This window comes from Phaethon aethereus, assembly GCF_964289735.1.
Source record: "Phaethon aethereus genome assembly, chromosome: 4".
Lineage (NCBI taxonomy): Eukaryota > Metazoa > Chordata > Aves > Phaethontiformes > Phaethontidae > Phaethon > Phaethon aethereus.
The window spans coordinates 42,264,351-42,291,945 of NC_138578.1; the positions used below are offsets into that span (position 1 = coordinate 42,264,351).

The 27,595-nt window shown below is 39.4% G+C and overlaps 1 protein-coding gene across 1 annotated transcript in view; it reads right to left on the bottom strand.

Annotated features, from left to right (window-relative positions):
* Positions 1 to 21,718, bottom strand: part of LOC309404752 (putative ATP-dependent RNA helicase DDX60) — a gene marked incomplete at its 5' end in the record, with an annotated part of 48,686 nt that extends 26,968 nt beyond the window's left edge. Inside the window, 17 exons of the mRNA XM_081999318.1 lie at positions 1,231 to 1,350; positions 2,734 to 2,883; positions 3,921 to 4,073; positions 6,163 to 6,326; positions 7,188 to 7,440; positions 8,464 to 8,627; positions 12,108 to 12,223; positions 12,945 to 13,047; positions 13,824 to 13,985; positions 15,248 to 15,389; positions 15,892 to 16,050; positions 16,584 to 16,745; positions 18,184 to 18,291; positions 18,772 to 19,113; positions 19,254 to 19,431; positions 21,133 to 21,202; positions 21,337 to 21,718. Coding sequence (XP_081855444.1) covers positions 1,231 to 1,350; positions 2,734 to 2,883; positions 3,921 to 4,073; positions 6,163 to 6,326; positions 7,188 to 7,440; positions 8,464 to 8,627; positions 12,108 to 12,223; positions 12,945 to 13,047; positions 13,824 to 13,985; positions 15,248 to 15,389; positions 15,892 to 16,050; positions 16,584 to 16,745; positions 18,184 to 18,291; positions 18,772 to 19,113; positions 19,254 to 19,431; positions 21,133 to 21,202; positions 21,337 to 21,718 — 2,928 coding nt within the window. The remainder of the gene's footprint in view (positions 1 to 1,230; positions 1,351 to 2,733; positions 2,884 to 3,920; positions 4,074 to 6,162; positions 6,327 to 7,187; positions 7,441 to 8,463; positions 8,628 to 12,107; positions 12,224 to 12,944; positions 13,048 to 13,823; positions 13,986 to 15,247; positions 15,390 to 15,891; positions 16,051 to 16,583; positions 16,746 to 18,183; positions 18,292 to 18,771; positions 19,114 to 19,253; positions 19,432 to 21,132; positions 21,203 to 21,336) is intronic.
* Positions 21,719 to 27,595: the final 5,877 nt, after the last annotated feature.

A 27,595-nucleotide genomic window follows, 5' to 3' on the forward strand; every position in this document is an offset into this window, starting at 1 on the left:
TCAGCCTCATCTCAATCCCTGAGAAGGTGATGGAGCAACTAATCCTGGAAATCATTTCCAAGTACATGAGGAAATAGAAAGTCATCAGGAGTATTCAGCATGGATTCACCGAGGGGAAGTCCTGCTTGACCAGCCTTGACCAAATTCTATGATGAAATGACTGGCTTGGTAGATGATGGGAGAGAAGTGGATATTGTCTTCAGTAAGACTTCTGACAACATCTCCTGTAAGATCCTCAAAGACAAGCTGTTGAAGTATGGGCCAGATGAGCAGACAATGAGGTGGACTGAAAACTTGTTGGAAGGCTGGGCCCAGAGGTTGGTGATTAGTAATACAAAGTCTAGCTGGAGGCTAGTAACTAGCGGTGTACCCCAGGGGTCAATAGTGGCTCTGATCCTGTTCAACAGCTTCATTAATGACCTGGACAATGAGGAAAAGTGTACCCTCAGCAGGTTTGCTGATGATACCTAACTGGGAGGAGTGGCTGATATGCCAGAGAGTCATGCTGTCATCCAGAGGGACATAGAAAGGCTGGAGACATGGGCTGACAGGAACCTCAAGAAGTTCAACAGGGAGATGTGCCAAGTCCTATACCTGGGGAGGAACAACCCCATGCACCAGTGTATACTGGGGGCCATCCAGCTGGGAAACAGCTCTGCAGAAAAGGACCTGAGGGTCCCGGTGGACACCAAATTGAACATGAGGCAGCAAAGTGCCCTTGTGGCAAAGAAAGCTAATGGTATCCTCGGCTGCATTAAGGAGGAGTGTTGCCAGCAAATCAAAGCAGGGGATCCTCCCCCTCTACTCAGCACTGATGAGGCCACACCTGGAGTCCTGTGTCCAATTCTGGGCTCCCCACTACAAGAGAGACCAACCTAGTGGCCTTCCATGATAGAGTGACTACATCAGTGGACAAGGGAAGAGGTACTGATGTATTCTATCTGGACTTCTGTAAGGCATCTGCTGTATGCTGGCAATCAAAGGATTTTAATGTTTTTTCTTTTAATCAGATCAAGTACTCAACTGCATGTCCCCTAAGGATGAATAGGTAAGATTGTAGGCCATAGACTGAAAGTTTCTGGTAAACACTACAGGTATGCTTACGTTTTTCCTGAACTTTGTATTTAGTAATGGCACAAGTGTTATAATTGGAATTAACATTGTCAGAAGCCAGATGGAATACAGAAGTCATTATTAGTATTATATGTTAGAACACCCATAAAAATATACCTGAGAATTCATGACATCATTGCGATAATCTCGTGTGAAGACTCCACACACTACCAATCCATCCGGAAGCTTCTTGGTGAATCGACTGTATATAGTTCCCACCACTTGGTTTACAAGGGCCTTAAAATAAAGCATGTCATTAACAAAACTAGACAGTGTATGTCTAAAGGCATGATATTCCAAGACATATAAAAGCATTCAATTTTGGCACTGATATTAACGTACTAGACTATAATGTAATGTAATATTAAGTCTAGACTGTCAACAATGTTAACTTTAAAAAGAAATGGTACTTGGTTTTTAATTATACTCAAATGCTTTCAAAGAAATTTAGTGTTGTGTAAAGTGAGTTAAACATTATTAATTCTGTATTTTAATTATTTTCAAAGCAGTTAAAAATAATCACATTCTACTGCATCTACAAGCACTTTAATGATCTCAAAGTCCTGGAGATGCAGGTGTAAAATGCATTTCTGCACCCAGACTGGTCTTGAAATGAAAAGATGATTTTGATGCCCAGCCTGAGTATAAAACCAGAAAAATTTATTTTACTTGTAGAAAACAGTCCATAGAGATTGTTATTGAATAACAGCACATGTAATTCACTATCCAAAAATTAAAATAAGTTTGGGAAGAAATCAAAACATTATGCCTCAGCACTTAAGTCAGTTTTTAACTACTATGATAGAACTCTCATTAAAAAATATCACACTGCCTAGAGTTTCATAAATTTTCTCTTCAAGAATCTAATTGTGAACTCAATTAGAGAAAGACAACTTGACTTGCTTGGTCATTGTTCTGTGCTAATATTACTTTCACCAGGTTGGTAGGCTTTTGGTAATCTCATCATTTACCTAACATTTTACTTATAACACTTTTGTACATATTAGTGTTTCTGACAAATTAGCCATATAGATATTAATAGACAAAACGCTACATAAGCTTAAATATTTTTAAGATTTATTTGTAAACACACTGTTTCTAATAAATGTAAATGTAAAACAGAATGTAAAGAGTCCTTTTCTAATAATAAAAAAAAAATCAACTAAATTTGTGTAATAAGTTACCTCAAATGGTTTCAAAATCACTCTGAAAAATATGGAGGCTGAGGGGAGACCTTATCACTCTCTACAACTACCTGAAAGGAGGTTGTAGCAAGGTGGGTGTTGGTCTCTTCTCCCAAGTAACAAGCAATAGGACATGAGGAAATGGCCTCAAGTTGCACCGGGGGAGATTTAGGCTGGATATCAGGAAAAATTTCTCACTGAAAGGGTTGTCAGGCATCGGAACAGGCTGCCCAGGGAAGTGGTTGAGTCCCCATCCCTGAAGGTATTTAAAAGATGCGTAGATTTGGTGCTTAGGTACATGGTTTAGTGGTGGACTTGGCAGTGCTAGGTTAACAGTTGGATGTGGTGATCTTAAAGGTGTTTTCCAACCTAAATGACTCTATGATTCTATGTCACAGTCATACATACAGAATATGTAGTAGGGATGCAGCCTTACCTTTGTAGGAGCAACATACACAACTACTCCTTCATTGCTTGTTTTCAGAACTTTTTCCATGCAATAGTATGATGCATATGTTTTTCCTGATGAAGTGGGAGCGACAATCACTGCAGACTCATTATTATCTACAGCATCAAGAAGTTCTCGCTAAGAGAAAAGTGGTTACGTGTGTCAAAATCTCTTGTTATTAAGTTATTATTGGAGTAAACCAGCTCCTTCTGTGAAAACATCTCTTATTTTTGCATATACAACTTCTAGACTACAGAAAGTCAGAATTAGCCTAGTCGTTTTATGATTGTATTCTTTTTTCCACTAACAGTTTAAGAGAAAAATGGAACTATAAATTATAACTTCTCTATTTCACTTATTTGTTCTGAGATACTGATACCATAACATTCCGAGTCCAAACCTGGACATTTTAAAATTAAAAAGTAAATCCAGTTAATTCAGCAGTGTATCATTTAGTTCCAAAAACTTCATTGTTTTATACAAGGCATTATTTTTTTCTTGCATTATAATAGTTACAGCAATACTGTCCAAACCTCTCTTCTGTTCCTAGCATATAGTGTTTATTAACCTGTTTTCTTCCCTATTCCTGTTGTCCTCCATGCTCTCTCACCTTATATAGGTCTGTGAAAGTATGGCGGAAGGGGTACAGAAGAGGAAACAGAAATAATAGTACTAACACTATCTTTCTCTATCAGCACATATGACAAGTTCCAAGTTGCTTTTCAAGCAAGTGACTGTTCAGTAGATAGAGACATGCAAAGCAGCAAATTCAGCTGGCCTCCCCAGTCCAATAACAAGAAAATTTGAGTTAGATTTACTCTGCTTTAGACAGAAAAGTTATTTCTCAACTTATACTACAGATAATTCTTTAGGGACAAATGAGCAGAGGATGAACAGTCAGAGGTTATCCAAATGGGATGTTACCACCATCAAATATGGTAATAAGCAGTGAAATCACATGGATTCAACATTTCTTATGTTGAATTCCTTGGGCAAAGGTCTCTGTAGAAAAGCTCGCAGTGTAGAAAGAACATGGAACACAGTCAAAAATTATCTGCTGAATTTGTTAAACAACCCTTTTTGACAAGTAGTATAATAATCTGTATTTTTCAATGAAAACAATAAATCAAAGATCATTTCCATTAACTTTATGCAAAAAGATTGTACCTCATTACCTGCCATGTGTCTGGTATGAAATGTTGCACTCGGGGGTCTGGATCATTTCTCTCTTCTCGGAGCAAGTAATAATCCATGTATTGTAGCTGAAAGCGAGCTGGACCCACTTTGATAGCGTAGTTGCTTGTATTCTGATCATTACTTTCTCCTGCCTATAAGGTTAAATGAAAATTCAAGTTGGTTTGAAAGCTAGCAACAGATTAAGAAAATGCCACGTCTTTTGTGCTGTGGAATTCTGCAAGCTTTGAAAAACATATGAAAGTGCAGGTGATTTTTAAATAATTTCTTGCACAAATCTACACCGTATAGCCTTATGTCAGAGTTACACTTGTATGTCTTCAAAGGAAACTATGTTCCAAAAGCAATGTGTCTTCCATAGCCAGTGGTGGTCTTGGTGGTGGTTTTGTTGTCAGAAGAGCTAACAAAACTCGCTAGCAGGCAAAGCTCAGCCTCTTCAAGCTGTTGCCTGCTGGAGCCTTTTCCTCCCGTATTTATGTCTCTCTTCTTCAGCCTGCCCTGACCCCTTGTGCAATGAATCACAGTTGCAAAAGGAAATTCAATATAAAGACTGAGTGTGATCCCAAATATTCTAAAGCATTGTATTTTTAAACAGTGCCTGTATACCCTAAGACATACCAAATTTAATGTTCATGGACATGTCTGATTACATCTGAACTGAAAGCTCTATAGAAAAGCATTACATGTTACAACGTACACCAGAAGATCAGAAAAACCACATAACAATTTAGGTTGTCAGGGATGTCTGGATGTCAATTAATCCAACTCACTGCTAGAAGCAGATGCAACTACATCAGGTCACTCAGGGCTGTGTTCAGCTGAGTTTTTACTATCTCCGAGGATGGAGATTTCACAACTTTTTTCAATTTCTTGAAATAAATAGTTTCAGTTATTCCTGAAAATTTCCGTTATTCCTAAAATTCCCCCAGCTTTGCAAAAGTAATAATGAGAAACAAGCAGCTGCAAAAGCAACAGTAGGTCCAAAATGCACTGACTGATTTAGAGTCCTTCTGGGCAAGACATTAAACTTGCCAACATGTCCCTTCTATCACCACAAACCTTTAAAATAAACCTTTTAAGATTCTTGGATCCTACAATTCTGCTTTCTGAAATGTAATATACTTTATTTGGGGCACCAAATACCCTTATAATAAGTATGTAGCCAAAAGCAAACCATCATCATACACCAGTTGAATTCACATAGAAAAAGAGACAAATAATTTCCACTCTTCAAGGGAAGAAAATTTCTTAGAAAACAATCACTTCCTCACTCGCCTCTTAGTCCTGATCCTCAAGGAAGGATGATAAACACTTTCCAGAAATAAGCTTCCAAAAATTCCTAACTCTACTGTGCCTGAAAAATGAGACACTGAAGTGATTGATACTGGCTTTGCAGTTCACTGTAATCTTCCTTCCTTTTGCTATTGACTTCATATTCTGCAGGCTGTGAGTTACATCCTCCCTCTTCCACCTGAGAGCCCCTTTAGCATCCCCACTTGCTAATAACATCCCATCTACACAAAAAGGTATCAAACTGCTCTTAACATTAAATCAGTGGGCAGGTTGCTAACATGCAGAAAAAGCATAAGGCCAATCCTTACAGAAATTACCCTAGAGCTGAATCCAGTTTAGCTACTGGTGGTCTCAGATGTGCTAGGAAGGACAAGCAACTCAGTACATGAAACTGTTTCCTTCAGAGGTGATCAGTAATACCATAACAACAAACAGAATAGTTTTTATCCACCTCTGCAGTCTCAAAAGATTTCCTTTTCTAAAGTAGCACATTTGGGCCTGTTAGAGAGCAGCTGCTCATCACTTAGCTTTTAACAGTTATTTTTAAATGCAGAGTTCAACTGATGTGATGAATTGAACAGGAGGTACCTCTCAGAGATGTCTAAGGCCTCAGGCAGACATAACTAGAGCAAATTAATCTTGATGCATTTGCAAAGGGTATCTTTGCAGCCATGTAAAGTTCTGTTTACTAAAGAGGAAGTGGCCTGTTGTGCCAGCTAGTCCTCACATCAAGCAGATAAATGTATCCATAGAACTAAAGAAGATTAATATCTGAAGCAAGAATAGACAGTTCCAAATCTTATGGCATGATACAAAATAAAATAAGCTCAATATAGATCTTCTACAGACTATTCAATGCTTAAGAAAACACTGTTGATATTCAGCCACAGATACAATTACAGCAAAATCATTACAGTCTATAAAAGGTACCTGGCCAGATAGAGAGCATGCCAAATTCTCAAATCCAAGAAGTCTTAGATATCTGGTCAGTTTTTGTAGATGTGGTTTCTCCAAGAGATCTTGATATTTTTCAAGGAGGATATGAATTCTCCTCATGACTTGAACAGCTTTGCTTAAATCTTTACATTTGTTACCTTTAAAAAAAAGCCTATAGTTATTTGAGAGCCAATTGTATCATTGGAAGTCTTCTGATACTGGATTGTTTTAGAACAGACCTTATACATCCAACCATGTTTATAACAATTTAAAAATTAATTTTATTTAAAGACAACTAGACGAAGACAACCCACACTCCTGTGACCTCTAGGAGTGCCACTGAAGACCAAACACCCAAATAATTCTATCTGCTTCTGCACGCTCAGCTGTAAAAGGAAGTCAGGCTTCTGACATCTATGCAAAACCTGAGCTCCCGCATTTCACCTTCCTGACCCACACATTTCTTCCTCAATCTTATTAGCAACATATTTCACTCCAATGTTTACAACTCTCCTCAATGTGTTTAGAGCAGTGTGTGTTTGGACTCTTATGACTGAGGGTATGGACTGAAATTAACTGAAAGTTAATCCTGGTGAAACAGGAGGCCACTAACCATGGTAGCACAGATTTCTGTGCAAGTCATCGTCATTCAGACTGTGAGCTAACCACCTCAGCTAATTTAAACAATCCACTGCAATATACATACATTTTAGTGTGCATAATACATAAGCATTAAAGATATATACTATAAAATAAATTATTTATGTAAGCAATGTTTACAAAGCAAAACAGGAAAATAGCTACAATCTAATTTCATTGGATACTTTATGGCTGACTCAAAGGATCTTGAAATTGCAAAAGGAGACTAGAGCCTGTTAATACTTAAAAATACCTTTCATGCTCCTGAAACAGGGTTGTATTTACATGTTTTTATTCCAGATGAGAATGTCCAATGTCACTCATTCTCTTGGTTAAAGGGAGTGGAAGTTGAATACTGAACATGAATTTGGCTATCATACCTTGCTCTCTGCAGTGTTCCTTCCACACTTCTAAACAGGCAGACAGTCCTGTCATTTCTATGCTGAACTTCACAGATTTACTTTTAAGGGTCTTGAGAAACTTCTCCAATTTATTTATTCCGACAGTCAGATTTGCTTTTATTTCCTTTTCAGTTGGTATACACAAGGTTTTCCATTGCTCCTGTTCTTTCTTTTCTTCTTTAGTTTTTAGTCGCCTGTTGTTTTCCTCTGCAATTGTTTCCGCTTTACTTTTCTATCCAATGAAATGAAGATATTTAGAACTAACCATCACTATGTGCAAGCATTATCTAAAAAAAGCTAATCCATAAACTGAGTCACAGCAGGTACATTATAGTTTTCAATTTATCTATCTGTTTGATGCATTGTGTTTTGGGAATTGTTTAAAATTGTACTTAATTTTGAAGGAGATATAATTTCTGAATCCTGCTGTATGTTGCTTGAAAGAGTGTCCCTAAGCTTCATTTTACGTCAGTATAAAGATTCACAGGTAGTATAAAAAAAGAACAAATGTGGAAAAATAGAATAGCAGATGTCTGAAAGTTAAATTTCAAGCTTCTATTTTATACCTGGGTTATAGTAATTCTGATCATATTGAGATGCTTTTCAATAAGTTAAATAAAATAAAGAGTTCAACCTTACTTGAAGTTATTTTATACACAGACTTTTACAGGTAATTCAACAGGCCATAACCTGTAATCCATAGTACAGTCTCTAATGAAATATTACTCAGATTACTATTGCTTAGTATTGTTCACGAGTATGCAAGTACATGCTACATACCCTGCGATATCTGACAATGTTCACATAGTTAGGATTAACTGCAATATCCACATGATCTTTTACAGAGAATGTTTCCAAATAGTGCAGGGAAATAAATAACTGAATAATGTTTTTTCCAGTATTTCTCAATAGTTTCTTAGAGTAAAACTAAATTAATGAACTCCAGTTTCCTTCACTCCACATTATAATACTGGCCATGAGCCAAAACCTATCAGCCTTTACAGAGTCCATATTTATTATTTTTTTTATTTACTTGTGCCTGTTAAAATATAATCACTCATCAGTATTCCTAAGTAGGAACAAAAATACTTTTGCCAATTAGCTAATTAAATTTTAAGTACAAAGGCAATTTAAACATCTTCAACTGAGAACTACTAGTGCATTCAGAACATAAAACTTCAGCTGTGGGACTCATATAGTAGAAATCCTGGACAATAGAAACAAGATCTGCAAAGAGCGACTTGAATATACTCACATGTTTTTTTTGTGTCTTTTTGACAGCAGCATTAGCATTGCCTGACACATCCTCTTGCTGTACAATAAGTTTTGAAGTGCTGTCTTCCAAAGTGCTTCCATAAAAATGACGAAAAGTCTGTAACTTTTGTATTTGTCTTCTTTCTTCTGGATCTTTGGATTTTGCTGCAAAATAATATAATTGATTACAAAACACTCTGACAGAATTCCAGACTAATCTATTTCCAAGAAAAGATACCTGGGTAATGGATAAATTTCCTAAAAATTCCTCATTGACCTAAAGGCCAAAATCACATTTTGAAGAAGGCTGGCTACTAAGGCTCACTGAAATCCAACAGTGCTTTGAATTATCTGCGAGACAGCAAATAGGCTCAAATTCAAACTACTTTAGGCATGCATTAGAAATATTGGAGAACTTAACAAGCAGGATGCCTGGAAAGCAATTATAACTGTTTGAGCAAAATGGTGTTCAAAATCTTTAGAGCAGTGAGGAGAGCACACAGCAAGTTCACTACCCTGGACTTCAGGTGAGCAGACTTTGGCCTCTTCAGGGATCTGCTTGGTAGAAAACCATAGGATAAAGTCCTGGAGGGAAGAGGGGCCTACAAAAGCTGGTTAATATTCAAGGATCACCTCCTCCAAGCTCAGGAACAGTGCATCCCTAACAAAGAGGAAGTTAGGCAAAAGTGCCAGGAGGCCTGCATGGATGAACAAAGAACTCCTGGACAAACTCAAACACAAAAAGGAACCTTACAGAGCGTGGAAGCAAGGACAGGTAGCCTGAGAGGAATACAGAAAAATTGTCCAATTTCAGAAGGTTGAGGTACTCAACCACTTTTTTGACTCAGTCTTCACCTGCAAGTGCTCAAGCCACACCACCCAAGTCACAGAAGGTAAAGGCATGGACTGGAAGAATGAAGAACCGCCCACTATAGGAGAAGATCAGGTTCAAGACCATCCAAGAAACCTGAAGGTGCACAAGTCCATGTACAGATCATCCTGATCAGATGCAACCGCAGATCCTGAGGCAACTGGTAGAAGAAGTTGCTAAGCCACTATCGATCATATTTGAGAAGTCATGGCAGTCCGGTGAAGTTCCCACTGACTGGAAAAGGGGAAACATAACACCCATTTTTAAAAAGGGAAAAAAGGAAGACCAGGGGAACTACACGCCAGTCAGTCTCACCTCTGTGCGCAGCAACATCATGGAGCAGATCCTCGTGGAAACTATGCTAAGGCACATGGAAAATAAGGTGGTGATTGGTGACAGCCAACATGGCATCACTAAGGGCAAATTGTGCCTGACAAATTTGGTGGCCTTCTATGACAGATTACAGCACTGGTAGATAAGGAAAGAGCAACTGATGTCATCTACCTGGACTTCTGCAAAGCATTTGACACTGTCCTGCACGTCATCCTCATCTCTAAATTGGAGAGACATGGATATGATGGATGCATCACTTAGTGGATATAGAATTGGTTGAATGGTAAATTTAGATTAGATATAAGGAAGAAATTATTCTCTATGAGGGTGGTGAAGCACTGGAACAGGTTGCCCAGAGAAGTTGTGGATGCCCCATCCCTGGAAATATCCAAGGCCAGGCTGGATGGGGCTTTGAGCAACCTGGTCTAGTGGAAGATGTCCCTGCCCATGGCAGGGGAGTCGGACTTAGATGATCTTTAAGGTCCCTTCCAACCCAAACCATTCTATGATTCTATGAAAATGCCTAGGCTTCTCACACAGTCCATGAAAATAAGAAGGTGTCTTCCGAAGGCAATTCAGATGATCAGAAAGAGACCTCTTCCCCATGAAAACAAGAGTCTGTCATCAGAATATAAATAAATAAAGCTACTGGAAGAACGCTTATGCTAGCTAGTAAGATACTGAACTGAGCACCTGGATACTTCCACACTCAAGCCTAGGTATTTCTCTCTGACCTAAAATCAAAATGATGAGTTAGTTTCTGAGTGCGAAGACTCATCTCAGAAGATCTGTTTTTCACAACAAAGACTAAGATGACACATGCCAGCAGTCAGAGTATTCATGCAAAGCACAGGAGAGAAGGGGCCCTCCCTTTAGCTGGAATGGACATAAACCTTCAATTCCAACATTTATGGAAGGTGCTTTAGCTACTATTCTGCAGGTTATGCTCTCCACACTTCCCATTGAAATCACAGTGCATGGAAGAATGCAAAAAATCATCCAGTCAGAAAGATGAGCAGATGCAACCCTGATTTCATGGGTCAAGTGGTGCACACACCCACTCAGGAAACAACATTTCTAAGTCACTGAATGAAAACCATAAGCAACAGTGGAAGTACAGTAATCCATGACTTCTCAACTCCTGGTAGGTTTTTCACAGTTTAATTCTCTGTATGATGCAACAGATAATAGGAACATCTTTGAGAGAAAGTTTTGTGTACTTGCTGGTACATACAGTATCGTATACGTCAAGTAAACATGCAAATCTAAGATCAAAGCTAAGTCCATGGTTTGTTTACCTTAATACCTCAAACTGGAAAAAACTTACAGGAAACTATAATGCATAACATCAAGAATTATGATACAAACAGCTTCTGCTTAGTTCTGTGCTGGTTTTAGTGGGATAGAGTTAAATCTCTTCATAGTAGCTTGCATGGGGCTATGTTTTGGATTTGTTATGAAAAGAGTGTGGATAGCACATGGGCGTTTAGGTACTGCTGAGCAGTGTTTACATAGAGTCAAGGCCTTTTCTGCTTCTCACACCACCCTACCAGTGAGTAGGCTGCAGGTGCACAAGAAGTTGGGAGGGCACATAGCTTAAACAGCTGACTCTAACCGACCAAAGTGATATTCCATACCATATGTCATTATGCTCAGCAACAAAAGTTGGTGGAAGAAGGAAGGGGGGGATGTTTGGAGTGATGGCATTTGTCTTCCCAAGTAACCATTAAACATGATAGAGCCCTGCATACTTAGAGATGGCTCTTAACACCTGCCTGACAATGGGAAGTAGTGAATGAATACCTTGCTTTGCTTTGCTTACGTGCACAGCCTTTGCTTTACCTATTAAACTGACTTTATCTCAACACACGAATTGTCTTGCTTTTACCCTTCCGATTCTCTTCCCCATCCTGCCAGGGGGGTGGAGTGAGTGAGTGGTGTGGTGCTTAGTTGCCAGCTGCAGTTGAACCACAAAAACGTCTTTTATTTCTTATTTTAATTCTGTTCTCAAAGGATACGATTGGCTACGCGTGCACTGTGCTTACTCACATCTAAGTAGATTTTGCATATGTATGGATGTGCTTACTAAGCATTATGCAAACCATATATTAAAACTTTAAACCTCACATGTACATATGGTTTGCTTATATAAATATATAAATATGAAACATTTCACAAGCAAAAGGGAATGTATCATGAACATCTGACCACAAGTGCTCATTCTGTTAGACCTATTTAAGATAATACACAATGCAAACACATAATGCACAGGCACATCAGTTTAAGTATAGTTTAGCTATTGCAGTAGCTCTAGTTTGGCAAGTATTTATACAGCTGCAAATATTTTCTGGAGTGAGATGTCCTTCTCCAAATCCACTATAACCTCTACAATACTGTTCTAGCCAACACAGACACGTGGGCTTTGTGTTAGTTTTTCTTACCATCAGCATTGCACCGTACTCGCTCATATTCCTCAGTCAAAGGTCTGCCAGAATGCCAGTGACGAAGCTCATCAAATTCCTTGTATTTAGTAAGTGAAGTAACTGCAGGATCATTGCTGAAACACACAACCATTAAACAGAGCAGAAATTAAAAGTGATTTCTGACATCTCTAATGAAACAGTCAAAACATTCAAAAAACTGGGTATTTATCAAAACAATTTTACTGTGACAGAAAACGAACATAGGGTTTAATTCTACTCCAAATATAGTGTGTCAAGATAGCCTCGGTTTTTCAGAAAGAATTACTAACAAAGTAAACCCCCATTTTTTCACTTATTTTCACAGATTCATCACAGAAGGCAATGTAACTATGTAACTCGCATGCTGGATAAGACTCATTGTGCAGCACAGAACCCACTTCCACAAAGTAGCAGAGCAAATGTGAAGAATAATCTTGCCTTACTTTTTTTTTCACTATTTTTATTTAATGTTTTTCTTTTCCTGAAATCAATCTGAGCTTTGTAATTTAGGATAAGGCCTTTCAAATACAAATTGTACATTTAGAAACACAGTTCCAGAATGTAGAATAAGAATCAAAGACTATAACGCAAACAAATAACAGTATGAGAAAATATGGATATATTGCCTCTTACCCATTCTTGTTCTGAACTTTCTGTTAATATTTATAGAAGTACATATAAATGTGAAATTTTACCTAGCCATAGCAAAAGCACTTCTACATTTGTACAAATTGAGCACAATATGGATGTAAAGTGCAGTGGAGTAGAAAATAAGCCCTTATAATGTTATTTCATTAGAATAAAACTCATATGTACCTTTCTAAAACAGGTAGGTCTTTCAAAACATCTCCAGCATAATCTTCAACAAGAGGAGATTTCACTGAGATTAGTCCAATTTTAGGAATTTCTTCTTCACTGTCTTTACAGTGTAAAAAATAATTAATATTGTTTAATTAAAAATATATAATTGCATATCATACTTGAAAATTCTGTCAAGTTACATTATAAATTAAGTTCTATAAAGTAGAATTTGCTAAAAGGAAGCAGCAGTTCACTAGCTCTCCTTTTACTGTTTCCTCTCAAGCATGGGAAGAAGAATGAAGCAGACATCATTATTGCTTCCAAGTAGATACTCTCATAACCCATTTTAGACACCTATGCTAACTTTTTGAATGCTACAACCCATCTCATCTCACAGGCATCTACTTTAGTGCACTGATTCCATAAAGACCACAGTCTCCCACATATGCACTTTCAAGTGCATGTACATTAGATGACTAAAGATGACATGTAACATTGTGCATCCTTCCCAGGTTCGAAGTCTAGCCACAACTTCAGTCTTCAAGGTCTCCAAAGGAGATACAGAAATAGGCCACGCAAATGTTGTGTGAGAAGATGCCTTAATATCCCACAGATAACGAAGGAATTGTCTTTTTTTTTCCACTGGAGCTCACTTTGCCCACTTGACATCATTGAAACCAGCTAAAGAACACCCACAAACATAAGCAGAATTATATTCCAGCCTTTACTGAATTTCTTACCAACTGTCTCTTCTAAAGGCTTATACAATTTGATAGGTTTAAAACGAACATTTGATTTGTGATCAGAATAAAATTAGATCACTACTCCTAGAACTTTTTGTGATAGTAATGAAGATCATGCTTCTAACTCTCTAATTTGTGGAGTTGTCAGTACCTCTAAATAATGTCCGTTCCTGTTGAAGAAATAGTTGGGAGGTCTTTCGTATTGGGAAAGCATCTCCAAAACTGTATTTCACAGCCAATTTTGTTACAGTCTCCCATAAACTTTGGTATTCATTCTCCATTTCTTTCCCCAATTCCCTTCTGAACTCTGATCCTGCACAGGGGGAAAAAAGTAGAAGAGAAGAGAGAAGAATGGGGGGGGGGGGGGAGAGAACGAGAGAGAATGAGAGAGAACGAGAGAATGAGAGAAGAAAAAGGAAAAAGGAAAACGGAAAAAGGAAAAAGAGAAAAAAAGAAAAGGAAAAAGAAGAAAAGAACAAAACCAGCGCTTTAAAGTTAAGTTTCCTTAAACAGAACCTGCCTATTCACCTATGCAGCATCAGGCACAAAGACTTCAGTTGTATCCCAGGTCTTTGATCATCAGAACAAATTAGAAGAGAATGTTGTACATTCACAGCTTTTAGTAGCCCAGGGTATAGATAACTAAGTGTACTGAGATGTATTTTGGAAAAAAACACTAGATTTAGACTGTCTGTGGAAGTCTACAAGCTCCACAGCTAAAGAAGAGTTTCTCTCACCTTCACCTCTTGCAGAGTAGGATCTTGAATTGACACTTTTCTTTTTAGTGACAAATAAGAGGTATCATTATAAAAATAAATGTTTCATATTCCTAATTTATATTCCCTTTAAAAATTCCTCTACACTTCCTTTACTTAGATACACACAGGACATCTTGTGACTAAATTCATAAAGAAAGTGTTCTTTACTATCAGACAGAGTCATGGCACAGGATTTCAGGTAAACAGAATTACTTTGAAAGAACATTTGCTACAAATCTTTTTCCACACTTCCTTGCTCTGTCAGCTTTTGTAACTTTTTTGTGAATCTTAACACATCTGATGGTGTTCTTAAAGCTCCAGCTCCCAAATTCATGTATTTATAAGATAATATATGATTTTGTCTGAATCAATCTCATCTGAAATTAAAAATATTATCTAATGTCACAGTGACAGTAGGCATTAGGATCTAGTTTCCATTCTGACTGTGTTGCACTAAGACAAAACGAAATGGATAGAAAACTGGCTAAAAACCAAATGGTTGAGGATACCCAATAACAGTGACCCAGAGCCCTTACTACCTTACTACTCTTCCTTTGTATAAGTACAGGGGACACATCAAAGATATGACATGGTAAAGTATTCTGAGTGAGTGCTGTTGAAAGACACTTTCAGATGTGATTTTCTAGACATGGCTAAAGAAAAAAGTTTCCCTATTATTCCATAAAATGTATCCATTATTACATGGGTAGTTAGAAAATTGTGCTCATTTCTGCTTGTACAAGAAGTTTCATTCTCATTCTGCAGCTTAATAAAGCTAGAAATGTAAGAAAGCAAACTGTTCAACAAAGATAAATACCTTCAGTGTATTTGACCTCATAGTAATGTGCAAGATTTATGAGCAGTGAATCATCATTTAAGTCAGGCAGGTAAGTTAAATCCAATTTCCAATCATTTGTATCACTTAGCTGTGTCACAGCAAAATGCATACACAACTGTTGCTGTTAAAATAAAGCAAACAATTAATTCTTATGGAGTACTTTTTCAGGTGGAAGGATCAAAGCATCTCCAAAGCAAGGTTAACTACCACAGAATGTATTGACATGAAAAACAACACACTGTTACTTGACTTTCTGCATGATCAGGGAACTGCCTTCACTATTCTCCTTCACTGTAATAACCAACTTTAAACAATAAAAAGGCCTGCCATCAAACTTCCCATACTAGATGAGACCAAGCGGTCCATCTGTCCCAGTACCCTAACACTAAAGCTGGCTAACTGGATATGTCTAAGAAGAGGTCAAGTACAGAGATATTGCCACAAACATTCTCCTAGCTCCACTGATTCGTGGCTCATAAGATTCCTGAACCAGGTAAGCTTTGTTTCCAGCAGGTACATTACATGCTTTGATCTCATCAGATGACTAAGTGGTATATAAGGGAAAATGAAAAATGAAATTACAATTGCCCCTGATGACAAAAGTAAGACAGTGCTACACATACCATTTTTATTAATGGTAAAACTTGCTTAGTCCAGCAGGATTTCATGATCCTAATCTGAGCTCTTTGTGAAAGAGGCATATGAAGAAGAAAAGTCACTGTAAGACACTGCATTCTACAGAGGTCAGCTGCTTCTTCTGGAGATAAGGGTTTACTTCGTCCCTGTTGAGAGGTGACAGATACAAAGTTGATGTCCTTCAGTAAAATAAGTGTTCACCTCTATTAATTCAGTGGTTTGCACTTTGTTAAAGCAGCTAATAATTTTTATCTATTTAAAGAATTTGTGCATTGTAATTACTTGTGGATACACTTACATCAAAACGAACATTCTTGTAGTGCTGGTAGATGTAGATCAGTTAGAACATAAAAAATAAAAAAAAATCTCTTTTCCAAAAGAAATACGACTACAAAAATCAAGACAAAACCTAAAAACAATTGTCAGTGTGTCTGGCTAGAAATGATATTGTTTTAAGAGGAAAAGTTAATACCTAGATATAGGCCTATGCTCTTTTCTCAACTGCACAGCAAAAAGTCTGTACAGAAGTCCAGCTGTGCTAACCACTCGTAGCTATCCCGTAGTCCACTGAATGTGTCTCATACATCTCTGCAGCTTGGGATCTAGAAAGACAGCCATCTCTCCCATCAGCAAAATGTTTATGGTCACTGTGCTGAAAAGATATTAAAAATTTTCTTACTCTTGCTGATTGCTTTTTTTTTGCTCCCCTGGAAGTACTTGCATTTTCCAGCATGTTGCTGTATATTTTTAATCCCACGGCACAAGCAAGAACACAGACCACACGCCGAATGTCAGATCCATCAGGCCACAGCTGTTTCAACAGGCGGACTGTCTGGTCAACCTGTAGTCATAACATGAATAGCACAAATGACCGCTATCGTAAAAATTACCAAAAAACCCCAAGTCTTATCCTGTACAGTTCCATCAGAGAAGGGAAAAGAAGGATATGAAAACTACAGAAGGAAAAGTGGGCACAATCATTAGTAAAAATAGCTCTTTTTTTGTCACGTCCCTGGGGGCACCAACAGCCCTGGCTGTCCCTGCCCAACCTCTGGGGCCTCCTCCCACCTGCCTAGGGCTCCATTCCAGCCCCCCGGGGCCGTCAGTCACTGCCCCAGCAATGCTGCAGCAGTGCTGGCCTCCAGCTCCCACAGCCTGGCAGGCTGACAACCTGGTCTGGCCTCAGCCCGCTCCCAGGGAGGTGCCTAGTGCCCGGGGTTGCCCCGGCTGCCCTGCTCTTGACTGGGGCAGTGGGACAGGCCCCGGCTACCAGGCCCTGCCCTGCCGCCCCCAGGGGAGCTCCACCAGCCCCAGCCCCGAGGGACCAGCCACCCACCCCCATGGCGCCCTGATGTTTTTCTGCTTCTGGGGTATCCAATTTTTGAAGTTGCCTCAGCAAAATGCTTTCTGAGTAACACCATTTTCTTCTGGACTGAAAAAAATCAGCTTGCTGGGCCAGTATCATTCCCACTGAAGTCCAAGGAAGCCTTGCTGTTCTCCACAGGAGGAGGAGCAGAGTCACAACACTGCAGGTTAACTTAACGCTCAGGAAAATGGCAGGAGTATATTAGGCACTAAAGGTGATTATGGCACCATAAAAATACCAGTTCTTTTAAGTTAAAATATTGTAAAACCACTGCTTCAATCATGCAAACACAGATCTTGCAACTGTAATCAAGATCTTAAAAAAAAATCTTACCAAATTGTGAATACTTTAGTTAACAGAGCATGCAAGCCTTAGCAGCTGCAACAGCAAGGTTTAGATTTTGAGATGTCCCTTCAGACAAGGTTGCTGCTGGCAGCAGCACTGACTCTTGCCCGCCACTGCTGAACATAGCCTCCCACACCCTACCCTCAGGAGCCAGATGCGACTGCGGGGGTGAGGCAATGGCCACAGTGCGCCCAGAGGGTAGTAGCCACAGCCACCCATGTGACCAAGGGTGGATTTGTGCCACAGATGTTGTTTTCCACTGAATGGGCTGGTTTCCATCTTCTACAATATAAAGGTAGTCCCCAAGATGGAAATATCCCTTAAAGGGCATCCCACTGAGCACCTTCCAGCTGACCCATCCTACTTGAGTGAACTTCAAAGAACGAAACAGCTTCAAGCTGCTGTGAAGAAGAGTGGGCACAGAGGAGACCTTCTCAGACTCTGGGTGTCACTTCAGGATAAGGAAGAGAGCCCCAGTTCTGGCTAGGAGAGAATTTCAGGTAAAGGAATGGAGGAAGACAATCAACCTGAGGAGAAAAAAGAAAAAGGATCAGAGAGGCCCAGTTACCTCTTTTTGTATGCTTTTCAGGCTCAGCTTGAGATGCTCATATAGACAGATGAATGGTTCTTTGTTCCTGAGTAGGTTTTCACAGGCACGTCGCAGATGTTGTTCATACTAAGTGCAAAAGTCAAAGTTATATGCAAAAGTCAATAGATACAATCCCTCGGGGACTGCTAGCCACAGACCATTCAAATATATATCAATCCCCAGCCTCCAAGAAACATCTATTCTAAATAAAATTTTAAAAATCACATCCCTGCCCTAAATGCTAGTCTTGTCTGGCATATTACAAGTCAACTAAGACATGTGATACTGAAGATATGGGAAAGGCTGTGTTTGAGACTATCATATCTTAACTGAACAAGGATGTGAAATCAGACTATAGAGAACAGGGTAAGAATTTGCCATCACTCACAATGTTTGCCTATTAAGGATTTCAAGCCCAGTAAATTAAAGAAACATAAAATGAGCAACGTATCAGTGCTTTATAATTTTAATATGTAAAATAATACTCATATTGGGATACTTTAATTAAAGCTGCTAAGTAGAACTAACACCGTTATTGCAAACCAACAACAAAGTTGTGTAACTTACCTTTTCAAAAAAAGATCTGTGTTTATACACACTCTGAACATGATATCCATAAACTCTAAGAATATCATACTCCTGTCCTGAAGCAAGAACAACATTGATTTTCTTTGACAATGAATGAGCAATTAAAATAGATAAATAGTCTGTCTGGAGAGAGGTCAGCCCTATGTCAGATACAATGATGAAGTAAGGATAGCTCTTCTTCAGGAAAATCTCCCAATTTGATGATAAACAATTGGAAAATTCTGTATGAACAGTGATGCCTGTGTTATGCCTCAGGTGTTCTATTAATGTCGTACGTAAGAAAAGAAAATGAGGATACGGAAAGTACATCTGTTCTGCATCCTGTGGGAAATAAAAACAATGAAATTATTCAGTTACGTTTGTTGACACAATGAAGTTTCCTAATCCTGATTAGAATCAAGCAGGTGTTTCTGAAGGAGTGCAGTGGTTTAAACAGCAAACAAATGTTACTTGTTCAGTACCTTGAAGAAAGCAATGATGTATTTTGCTCCTTTTTCAGTGAAATCCTGCAGGAAGCATTCAATTTGGTAGAAGAAGTTTAGATATTGTGTTTCCTCATCTAAAAACATAAGTAGTAAGGAATCCCCATCTATCACAAAGAATTCAGATTCAACAAAGTCTTTCAACAGACTGACATACCTGAAAAAAAAGAAATAGCATCCACATAACATTACTCCAAGTTGGGGACATGGGACAGAAGAATTTTGATTACTAATAGACTTTAAAATAAATGTTTTTGTTAATTAAATCAACTAAACATTAAATGTATAAATTAAATCAATAGCAAACCATCTTTCTTGGATCTAAGGTTAGTTCTCAATAGCTTGCAATCCTTTTAGTTATTGAATGTATTAGTAATTGTCTCCTTTACAACTTCAGATACTTTTGTAGCATCTGGGGCTTCTTTGACTTATGTGGCAACTCTTGCCACGTCCATGTCTGCTTATGCAAAGGTGTTATCTGTTCTATAGGAAATACCCCACAGGAAATAACCACAAAATATATTTTGAGAGCCTTCCTGCCTGAGTTTCCAGCTAAAAATAGCAAGTGGGTTATCAACAACTATCATGACAATGACAAGTACCTCCTTCATCCAAGGAATGTCTATGGCAAGAAAAATAACTTAACAGCAAGAGGAATCCAATCACAATACATTCCTTCAAGAGACCAAATAATTAAAAGATTTCTTCATCCCCTTTTCATTTCAGAAAACTATGGAAGTTGATAAGCCATTAACCAGTCTTGGGTTAAACTTGAAACAAAGCCTCTTCGCTGAAGATGGCAAGTATAAACAGGCAGCACGTCAGTAATTTTGAATACACCCTAGGAATTGACTGCGTTCTTCAGCTCTTCAGGAATCCATGAAAGTCCAGGGACACGATGTTTTACAGACCAAAGAGTCAGAAGAACTTTTGTGGGTCCAGATGAAGATGCAAGCCCTTCTTGTAAAGGTTCTCTGCTTTCATGTTTGTCAATTACATACTACACTATTACATATTACAATACTGATGCACATTATGAGAACATCCATACTCTAATGCTAAGAACATGCTTGTTTTCTTCAAGGCTGTCAAAAATGCCTGATACACATCACCTTAGGTCCACACCTGGGAAGACACAGCTTTCCTTTCTGGCTGGGATCAACAGCCTCTGGTTTACAGGCCCAGTTTGTTATCAATGCAGTATCCTTGAGTAGCCCAGATGCAATGAGTAGCCTTCCATGAACAAAAACTATGCAAACTTCTGTCTTACACATTTAAATTGTCTGTCTTTAATTAATGCTAATCTCTTTAGCACGTTAGCTCCAGAATGCAGAGAAGACACTTCACTGTCAATGTGAATGGCACTATTGCTAATCCTTTTCCATTTCAGGCAGGGAAAAGAATCAGAACCTCGACATGCAAGATTATGCATGAGAACTGACATGCAAACACACAGAAGATACATACGAAAAGGCAAATTTTGTAGGAAAACTGTTTTAAATGCTGTAAAAGTAGTAGCCTTAAAACATGTGAGGAAACATGGTCAAAAAAAGCATGACAAAGAATTTGAAAAAGAATAAATAGCAATAGTTAAAATGGTAGACCAATTCCTAAAACGTGCAGACAATCCCTACTCTTTGGGCAGACTTTCTACTATATTAGGAATCATTCTTCATGTGGCTGGAGGAAATATGACATTCTAAGCATGCCTTAGGTCTCCTGGTTTTTCACAAACCTAAGTGACAAGCACATAGCTTCTTTCTCTAAAGGGTACTACGCCATGAAGTCTTCTTAGTTCAAAGAAACTTTTTTTATTACCAGTTATTACATTTCTTTCCATGAATCCCACCGTACTTACTGAGCTCTTGATAGAGATGCCCAAATGTGTAGCCTCAATTTCTTCAGAAATTCAAGATGTTTTCTTATTTCTAAAATGACCATATACATGGTTATAGATAGAACCATATAATCATAACTCATCAGTTCATTACAAAAGAGCCAAAAGGTAAGACACTGCAATAAAAGCCACAAACACAAGCATAAGCTAATAACAGCTCCTCACCAGGGCTTTGGGAATCACGTTCGTTCTGGAGAACTCTGAAATCCTCACATTCAGTTTGTGATGCCTGCTGTGTCACTTCTTCAGTGGTCGAAATACTATAAGCATTAGTGTAATCTGGGTCTTTGGCTTCTTTTTCTCTATTTTCCTCTTCTTTAAGCATCTGCATAACAGCTGCTTCTGCTTTGTCACAAGTCGCATCCTCCTCATCACTGTCACTTGTACTCCCACTCTCTTTATGTTCCTTTGTTGGAGGGAAGCCTTCTTTCTCACTGTCGCTATACTCACTATCCTTATCATCATTACTAGCATTCTCATTTGCATCATTATGAACGATTTTCTTGAAATGATCTGCAGACTCCATCACAGATCTTGATTCTGGCATCCAAAAAAAGAAAACTCTAAGTATTCAAGAGATAATTTTCAGGAAACATTGTATGCTCTGAGGCTTCAACCATTAAGTTATCTACTTCATAATCACACTGGAAAAGAACTTAGGAAAAATCAGAAAGCATTTTGTGAACATCTCTATGAGACATTTTCATTTTAAAATGAATAAATATTTTTATGAACTATAAGGAAAACATCAGCTTTTGTCTTTCTTAAAGTTTACTAAAGAGAAGCATTACCTATCAGTTTTGTGCTCTGCATGAAGGGACCCTGGGGGGATATTAGTCATAATTTGCTATATTATATAGATACAAATTATTATTATATGTATATATAAATAGTAAATCATATATATAGCAAATATATATATCTACATGGCACACTCCAAGGAATGATCCATGTTTCCTGGTTCAGGTGACTTGTACCCACACCATTCGTGCTAGTCCAGTCACAAGTAGGTGTGCCACAACATCTACATTGCGTGATGGGGGTAACCATGGCTTGGTAACAATCCCACTTTCTAATTCAGTTCTAGCTTTTTTCTTTTTTTTTTTTTTCCCCAAGAGTAGAATTCTCAAATCTTGAGGGAACATACAACTGTAATGATTAGGGTAACTCCCCACTTTACGAGATCACAATGTTCATTGAGCTAAAGAACAAGCAAGCAGCTTGGGATAACCCTGCACACTCCCTACTGCATCAGCTCAGTTCTCCTGAGGTTAGTTTTCTCTAGTTTCCATTCAGGTAACAGCCTCATACAGTATTTATTGTTGCAGCATTTGCCATTGTGATATTCATATACCTTAGATATGGTTATGCTTCATTTTCCTGAGACCATAAAAGGACTATTTCATCTTCAGATGTCATTTTTAGTCTTATAACCCTTAACTAATAAAAGAAACTGAAGTGCAACCTCCATTTTTCAGATTCCACAAACTCAACTCAAAACTGAGCTGAAATTTTCTTTTTTTCACCTTGTGTTAGTTTAAACTCCTAGCAAATGTAGCTGCAGAAAACAGAAACAAAAATACATTTACTTATACAATACTGTACATACAGCGTGCTATATTACAGTGGTGTGCTTAATGTAACTTTGCAGTTGAATTGTAATACCAATTTTCATGAAATGTAAGCTATTTATATACATACAGCTACATAAAGCCACCTTTTGTGTTCCTGCATATGTGCTTTTTGTCAAGGCAGCAATAAACCTGAGACTTTTCTCCATTTTCTTATCTAACTTGAAAAAGCTGTATCAAAAGCTTGAGAACACCATCCTGGGATGAATCACGTATTTTTGCATGCTGAAATTGTCACTTACCTAGAAAATTGTGATCACTACTTCAGCAATCTCCTAAGCAAGCATGACTTTTTATATATCAAAAATGTAAAGCCAACCATTCTCAAAGAAAGAAAAACTGTATCTGTACATACTCATGTACAGACTGCTATATTACCTTTCACAAAAAAAAAAAAAGGCTTAAATACTTTGCTACATCGGTGCTTTTCTGCAGCGCACATGTTGGCATCTGGGGTGCCTGGAGCTACAGAGTGTAGGCAGAGGCAAACAGGTGGCTTGGACTCCCCGCCCAGCAGCCTCGCTGCCCCTCCACCCCGGAGGATGCTCCGTTGCTGCCCACACAGTCCCGGGTGTTCCCTGCATGCTGCCCAGCCCTAAACCAACCGCAATGCTAATGCAAGCCCCAGCCCCAGCTCCAGCACCACGCTTAAACCCAACCACAGCACCCCTAGAACTAAGACCAACCCTAGCCCTAACCCCAAACCCAGTCTCAGCCCCAAAGCCCACCCGAACGGCAACCCTAACCACAACTTCTAACGAAGCCCCTGCCCGGGCAGTACCTGCTGCCGCTGCCCGCTCTGCCGCCCGTCCCGGCCCCGCCGCCTCCCCGCCTTTAAGGCGCCGGCCCCGGGCTCGGGCCCCGCCGCCACCGCCCCCCGCCTCCCCGAGCAGCTTTCGGTTTCCGTTCCCGGCGCGGCCCGGCCGCCAAGGTCAGGTTTCGTTTCCGAGGTGCTGGGAGAACGGCGCCCCTGAACAGCCTCGCCGGTATCCCAGCTGCCATTAGATCATACGCTGTTCGGTCACGGCGGCTGCAGCTTGTGCTGCGGGAGCCGTTCAGCCTGCATCGCCTAAGAGTGTCGGTAGTGCGGGTTGCATAATATACAGCGCAGAAAGTACTAATTCCTATTTCTGTCCCTGTATTCACCACAATCTATTCTTCTACCAGCCTGCTTTAAGGTAGGGCATTCCATATAAAAAGAAACTAAGGGATATACTTTACACAACTTTTTAGCACTTCCAGCAAATCACGTACCAGGAACAGTACCGGATCCCTATCACTTAGTTTAAAATAGTGAAACCTCGATTGACAAAGGAACCTGGGTACCCAAGTACCGCTGAAACAACATTTAGAAAAACAGAGTTTACGTATCAGATTGTCTTGGTGAGAAGTGAAAAGCCCAGTTCCTCTTTAGGTCAGGTACTTGTGCAGGACACAGCACAGCCAGCCACTGGAGTTACATACATAAGTAGTCCCCTCATGGATCCAGGTAGGTTTTGGACACCTCCCTGGTGGACAGCTGACACGTAACACTTGCAGAGTAAGCAGACCTGAGGTCTTTTCCACACCCTGCGTTTCCTTTCAGAGCTGTACAAAGATTCCAGAAACTCAGGAGAATGGTATCTTCTACCGTATGGTAGCACACCCACAGCGCTCCAGCGTATCAAAATTGTTTTGCTTACCCAGGATAAGCCCCTGCTCACTGCTCTCAGCACGCTTTTTCTTTGGGAAGTAACAATCTGGGAAATAACTGGAACTCTTCATTTCTTTTCCTCAAATTAAATGGGAGATGATCTTTAGCCCAATGCTTCAACAGATTTTAATATAACTTTTAATTAGGTCTTGAAGACAGACCTTTAGATTCAATTCTGCACCCCTTTGGATGATGCGTTTTGGTTCAGAAAAGCTTATTTTAGGCCCACCACTCACCATAACTAAAAGGCAAATCAGACATTTTACTTTCCTGAGGAAGCTGGTGCCTCCTCCATGAAAACATATTTAAGAAAGAGCAAAACCAACACTCGGAGATGGAGAGAGAAAAAAAAAAAAAAAGAGTGAGAAAGTCTAAACACCAAGGTCAGGGCCCCCCCATGGAGGACACTACGCTGGAGTAGGTGGATATACCCTGGAAGAACCACAGCCTGTGGCAAGCCCATGCTGGAACAGGTTTATCCTGAAGGACTGCAGCCCGTGGAGAGGTTTCACACTGGAGAAGGGGTAAAGTGTCAAGAAAAACAGGGGAAAGTGGGGGGAAGGTGGTGTTTAAATTTTTATTTTTTGTTTCTTGCTAACAAAATCTATTTTAATTGGCAATAAATTAAATTACTTTTCCCCAAGACGAGTCTGTTTTGCCAATAATGGTAACTGATAAGCAGTCTCCCTGTATTTGTGTTGACCCACAAGGTTTTCCATCCTATTTTCTCCCTCGTCCTGTTGAGGGAGGGGAGTGAGAGAAGAGCTGGGTGAGCATCTGGCAGTTGGCCAATGTCAACCCACCACACTCTTTTAGAACTCTCTACGTAATGCATGAAGCAAAGAGGGGAGGGTAGAGAGAGATGCTCGAGATGAGGATCCAAGACTAATTCTTTCAAGCAAGAATCAGAGTGCCTAAAATCATTGAGCAGTTGCAGTAACTGTGTCATATAGAAAAAGAGCTGCAGAAATTTTAACTTGAGACATCCTACAAAGGGGAAATTCAAATTGTAACTGCTCAGCAATGGTAATTGGTGACCAAGGAATGACCCAGTCCTGGCAGTGGGAAGGCCTAACTCCACAACCAAGTTAAATAAAAGCAGGAATGCCAGAGGTAGAATGACTCTATATAAAGGAGAACAAATTACCTTGTTGATAAAATAGGAAACGCTACAGTATTGATTTGTAATGATATGACTGGTGCTGGCGCAAGCATGTATAAGGAATCTGCTCATGCCACATCTTTGCAGCTTCCCTGTAGAACTGCTTACAGCAGTAGGACTTTGTCCAATGCATTGTTCATTAACTTTATACATAAGCCCAAATGTGTATTTAATTCACCTCAGGGGGTATAATAAAAATTCCCCAATGCTTACTTGAAGCTGTCAGGAGCCACCTATCTTAAGCTAAACTCTCTCCTTGAAAATAAATGCATAAATTCAAATTTTGCATAAGTTGTTCTTCAATATGTTTTGGAATCTAGCCCTAAATTCAATACAGATGGTGGAACGACTAGTACATGTCTGAATGTGAGAAATTTTTTACCCTAAGATTAAACTAAATATATGAATATTCTAATTTCTTTCATTAACCGTACTGTACCAACACAAAGTACAGAAAGTTGTGATTGATAAGAAATCTGGTAATGCTTTGGTTACTTTTCAAACAGTAGTGTACAAAGGTGCATAAGGAACCTTCTGCTTGCCTAGTCTAATACCAGCCATAGAACTTCCACCACCTTTCTCAGAGGTCACTTAAGAAAACACTGGAAAATGAAAGGAAAAGATTAAATGTGCACATGCTTTTACATAGAAGAAAAGTTCTTTTCTTAGTGTTAAGATAGAGTTATTATGAACAAGCTGAAGTTTTAAATTAGGAACTATTCAGAGTTACCCAATCATTTTTATTAGTATTTTTACTGTGCATTTTCTCATTGTATTTTCTAAATAGTGAAACTCCCGTCATGTTCAACTTGTCAGTTTTTCCTGAAACCAATCATCATAGAGGGCTCTCCAATATCCAAATATTTCAGCTCCATTTCTTAAGATCAGCTAGATTTTGATACATTTCTATTCAGTTTACAGGAATAAGGAACGAGTCTCTCCCAGACTCCAAGGATCTGCATCTGCTCATAATGATTTACCCATTCATGTGAGATTTCTGAGGACGGTTTGCAGCCCACTCTGCATGGACAAAGTACTCTGCTTTCTAGCACAATGGTAAGCAAGGCACTAGAATGGGACTCCAACAGTGGGTTTGCTCTGGAGAAAGGAGATATCAAGGTGGTTTTGGGAGGTGGGGGGCTGTGAACAAGCACAGGAAAACAGAGGGATAAGGAGAGAAGAGGCTGATGACATGTAAACAGGTTGCCAGGCAGAATGCTTGTCTAGCCATGCACCTGCACCTAATCAGCACAGGCTGTCCTGTCTGCTCATTAAACTCCACTTCTAACCCACTTCCTGGGTGCGGGACTACCTGTTCTGCATGCACGTGTGTATGGCCAGCAACTGGCCTCAGACCATGGGTCATGGGGGCCCCTGTATCTGCAGAACCAGAAACAGGACTGAGTGAGGGTATGTAAGTCAGCGCGTAATCCCTAGTGACTATCAAGCCAGACCTGCCGGCAAGCAAGTGAGCTGGCCTGGGAGCCAGGTTATGCATGTCTGTAAGGGTGAGACCCCTGGAGGACCTGTCTACCAGGTCGTCCAGGCCAAATACTGGGAAGACCATAAGGTCTCGGGCTCAACTGAGAGATTGTTTCCACGTGCATGTGAGTGCCTGTGCAGGAGGCAACCGGGGAGAGCCAGGATCCACAGCCAGCCACTGGATAGCCCAAGTGCACAGGCCCAGCTGTTGGTGGGATCTGCATTATATACGTTTCCTGCTAAAGGGCTTTCTTCCTGATCAGCCAGTGAGTGTTGAGTGTTTCTCTGACTCTGTTGAGCTATGTGGCCAGCTGTGTTTGTATGTATGTGTTTGTTTGTATATCTGATGGGGACACATGCTCAGCCCCCCTACTGGCTAGCCCAAATATTTTCCTAGAAAAGTAAATCTGATATATTCTATCAAATTTAAGGGCATGAAACAAACTTTTCCAGTTG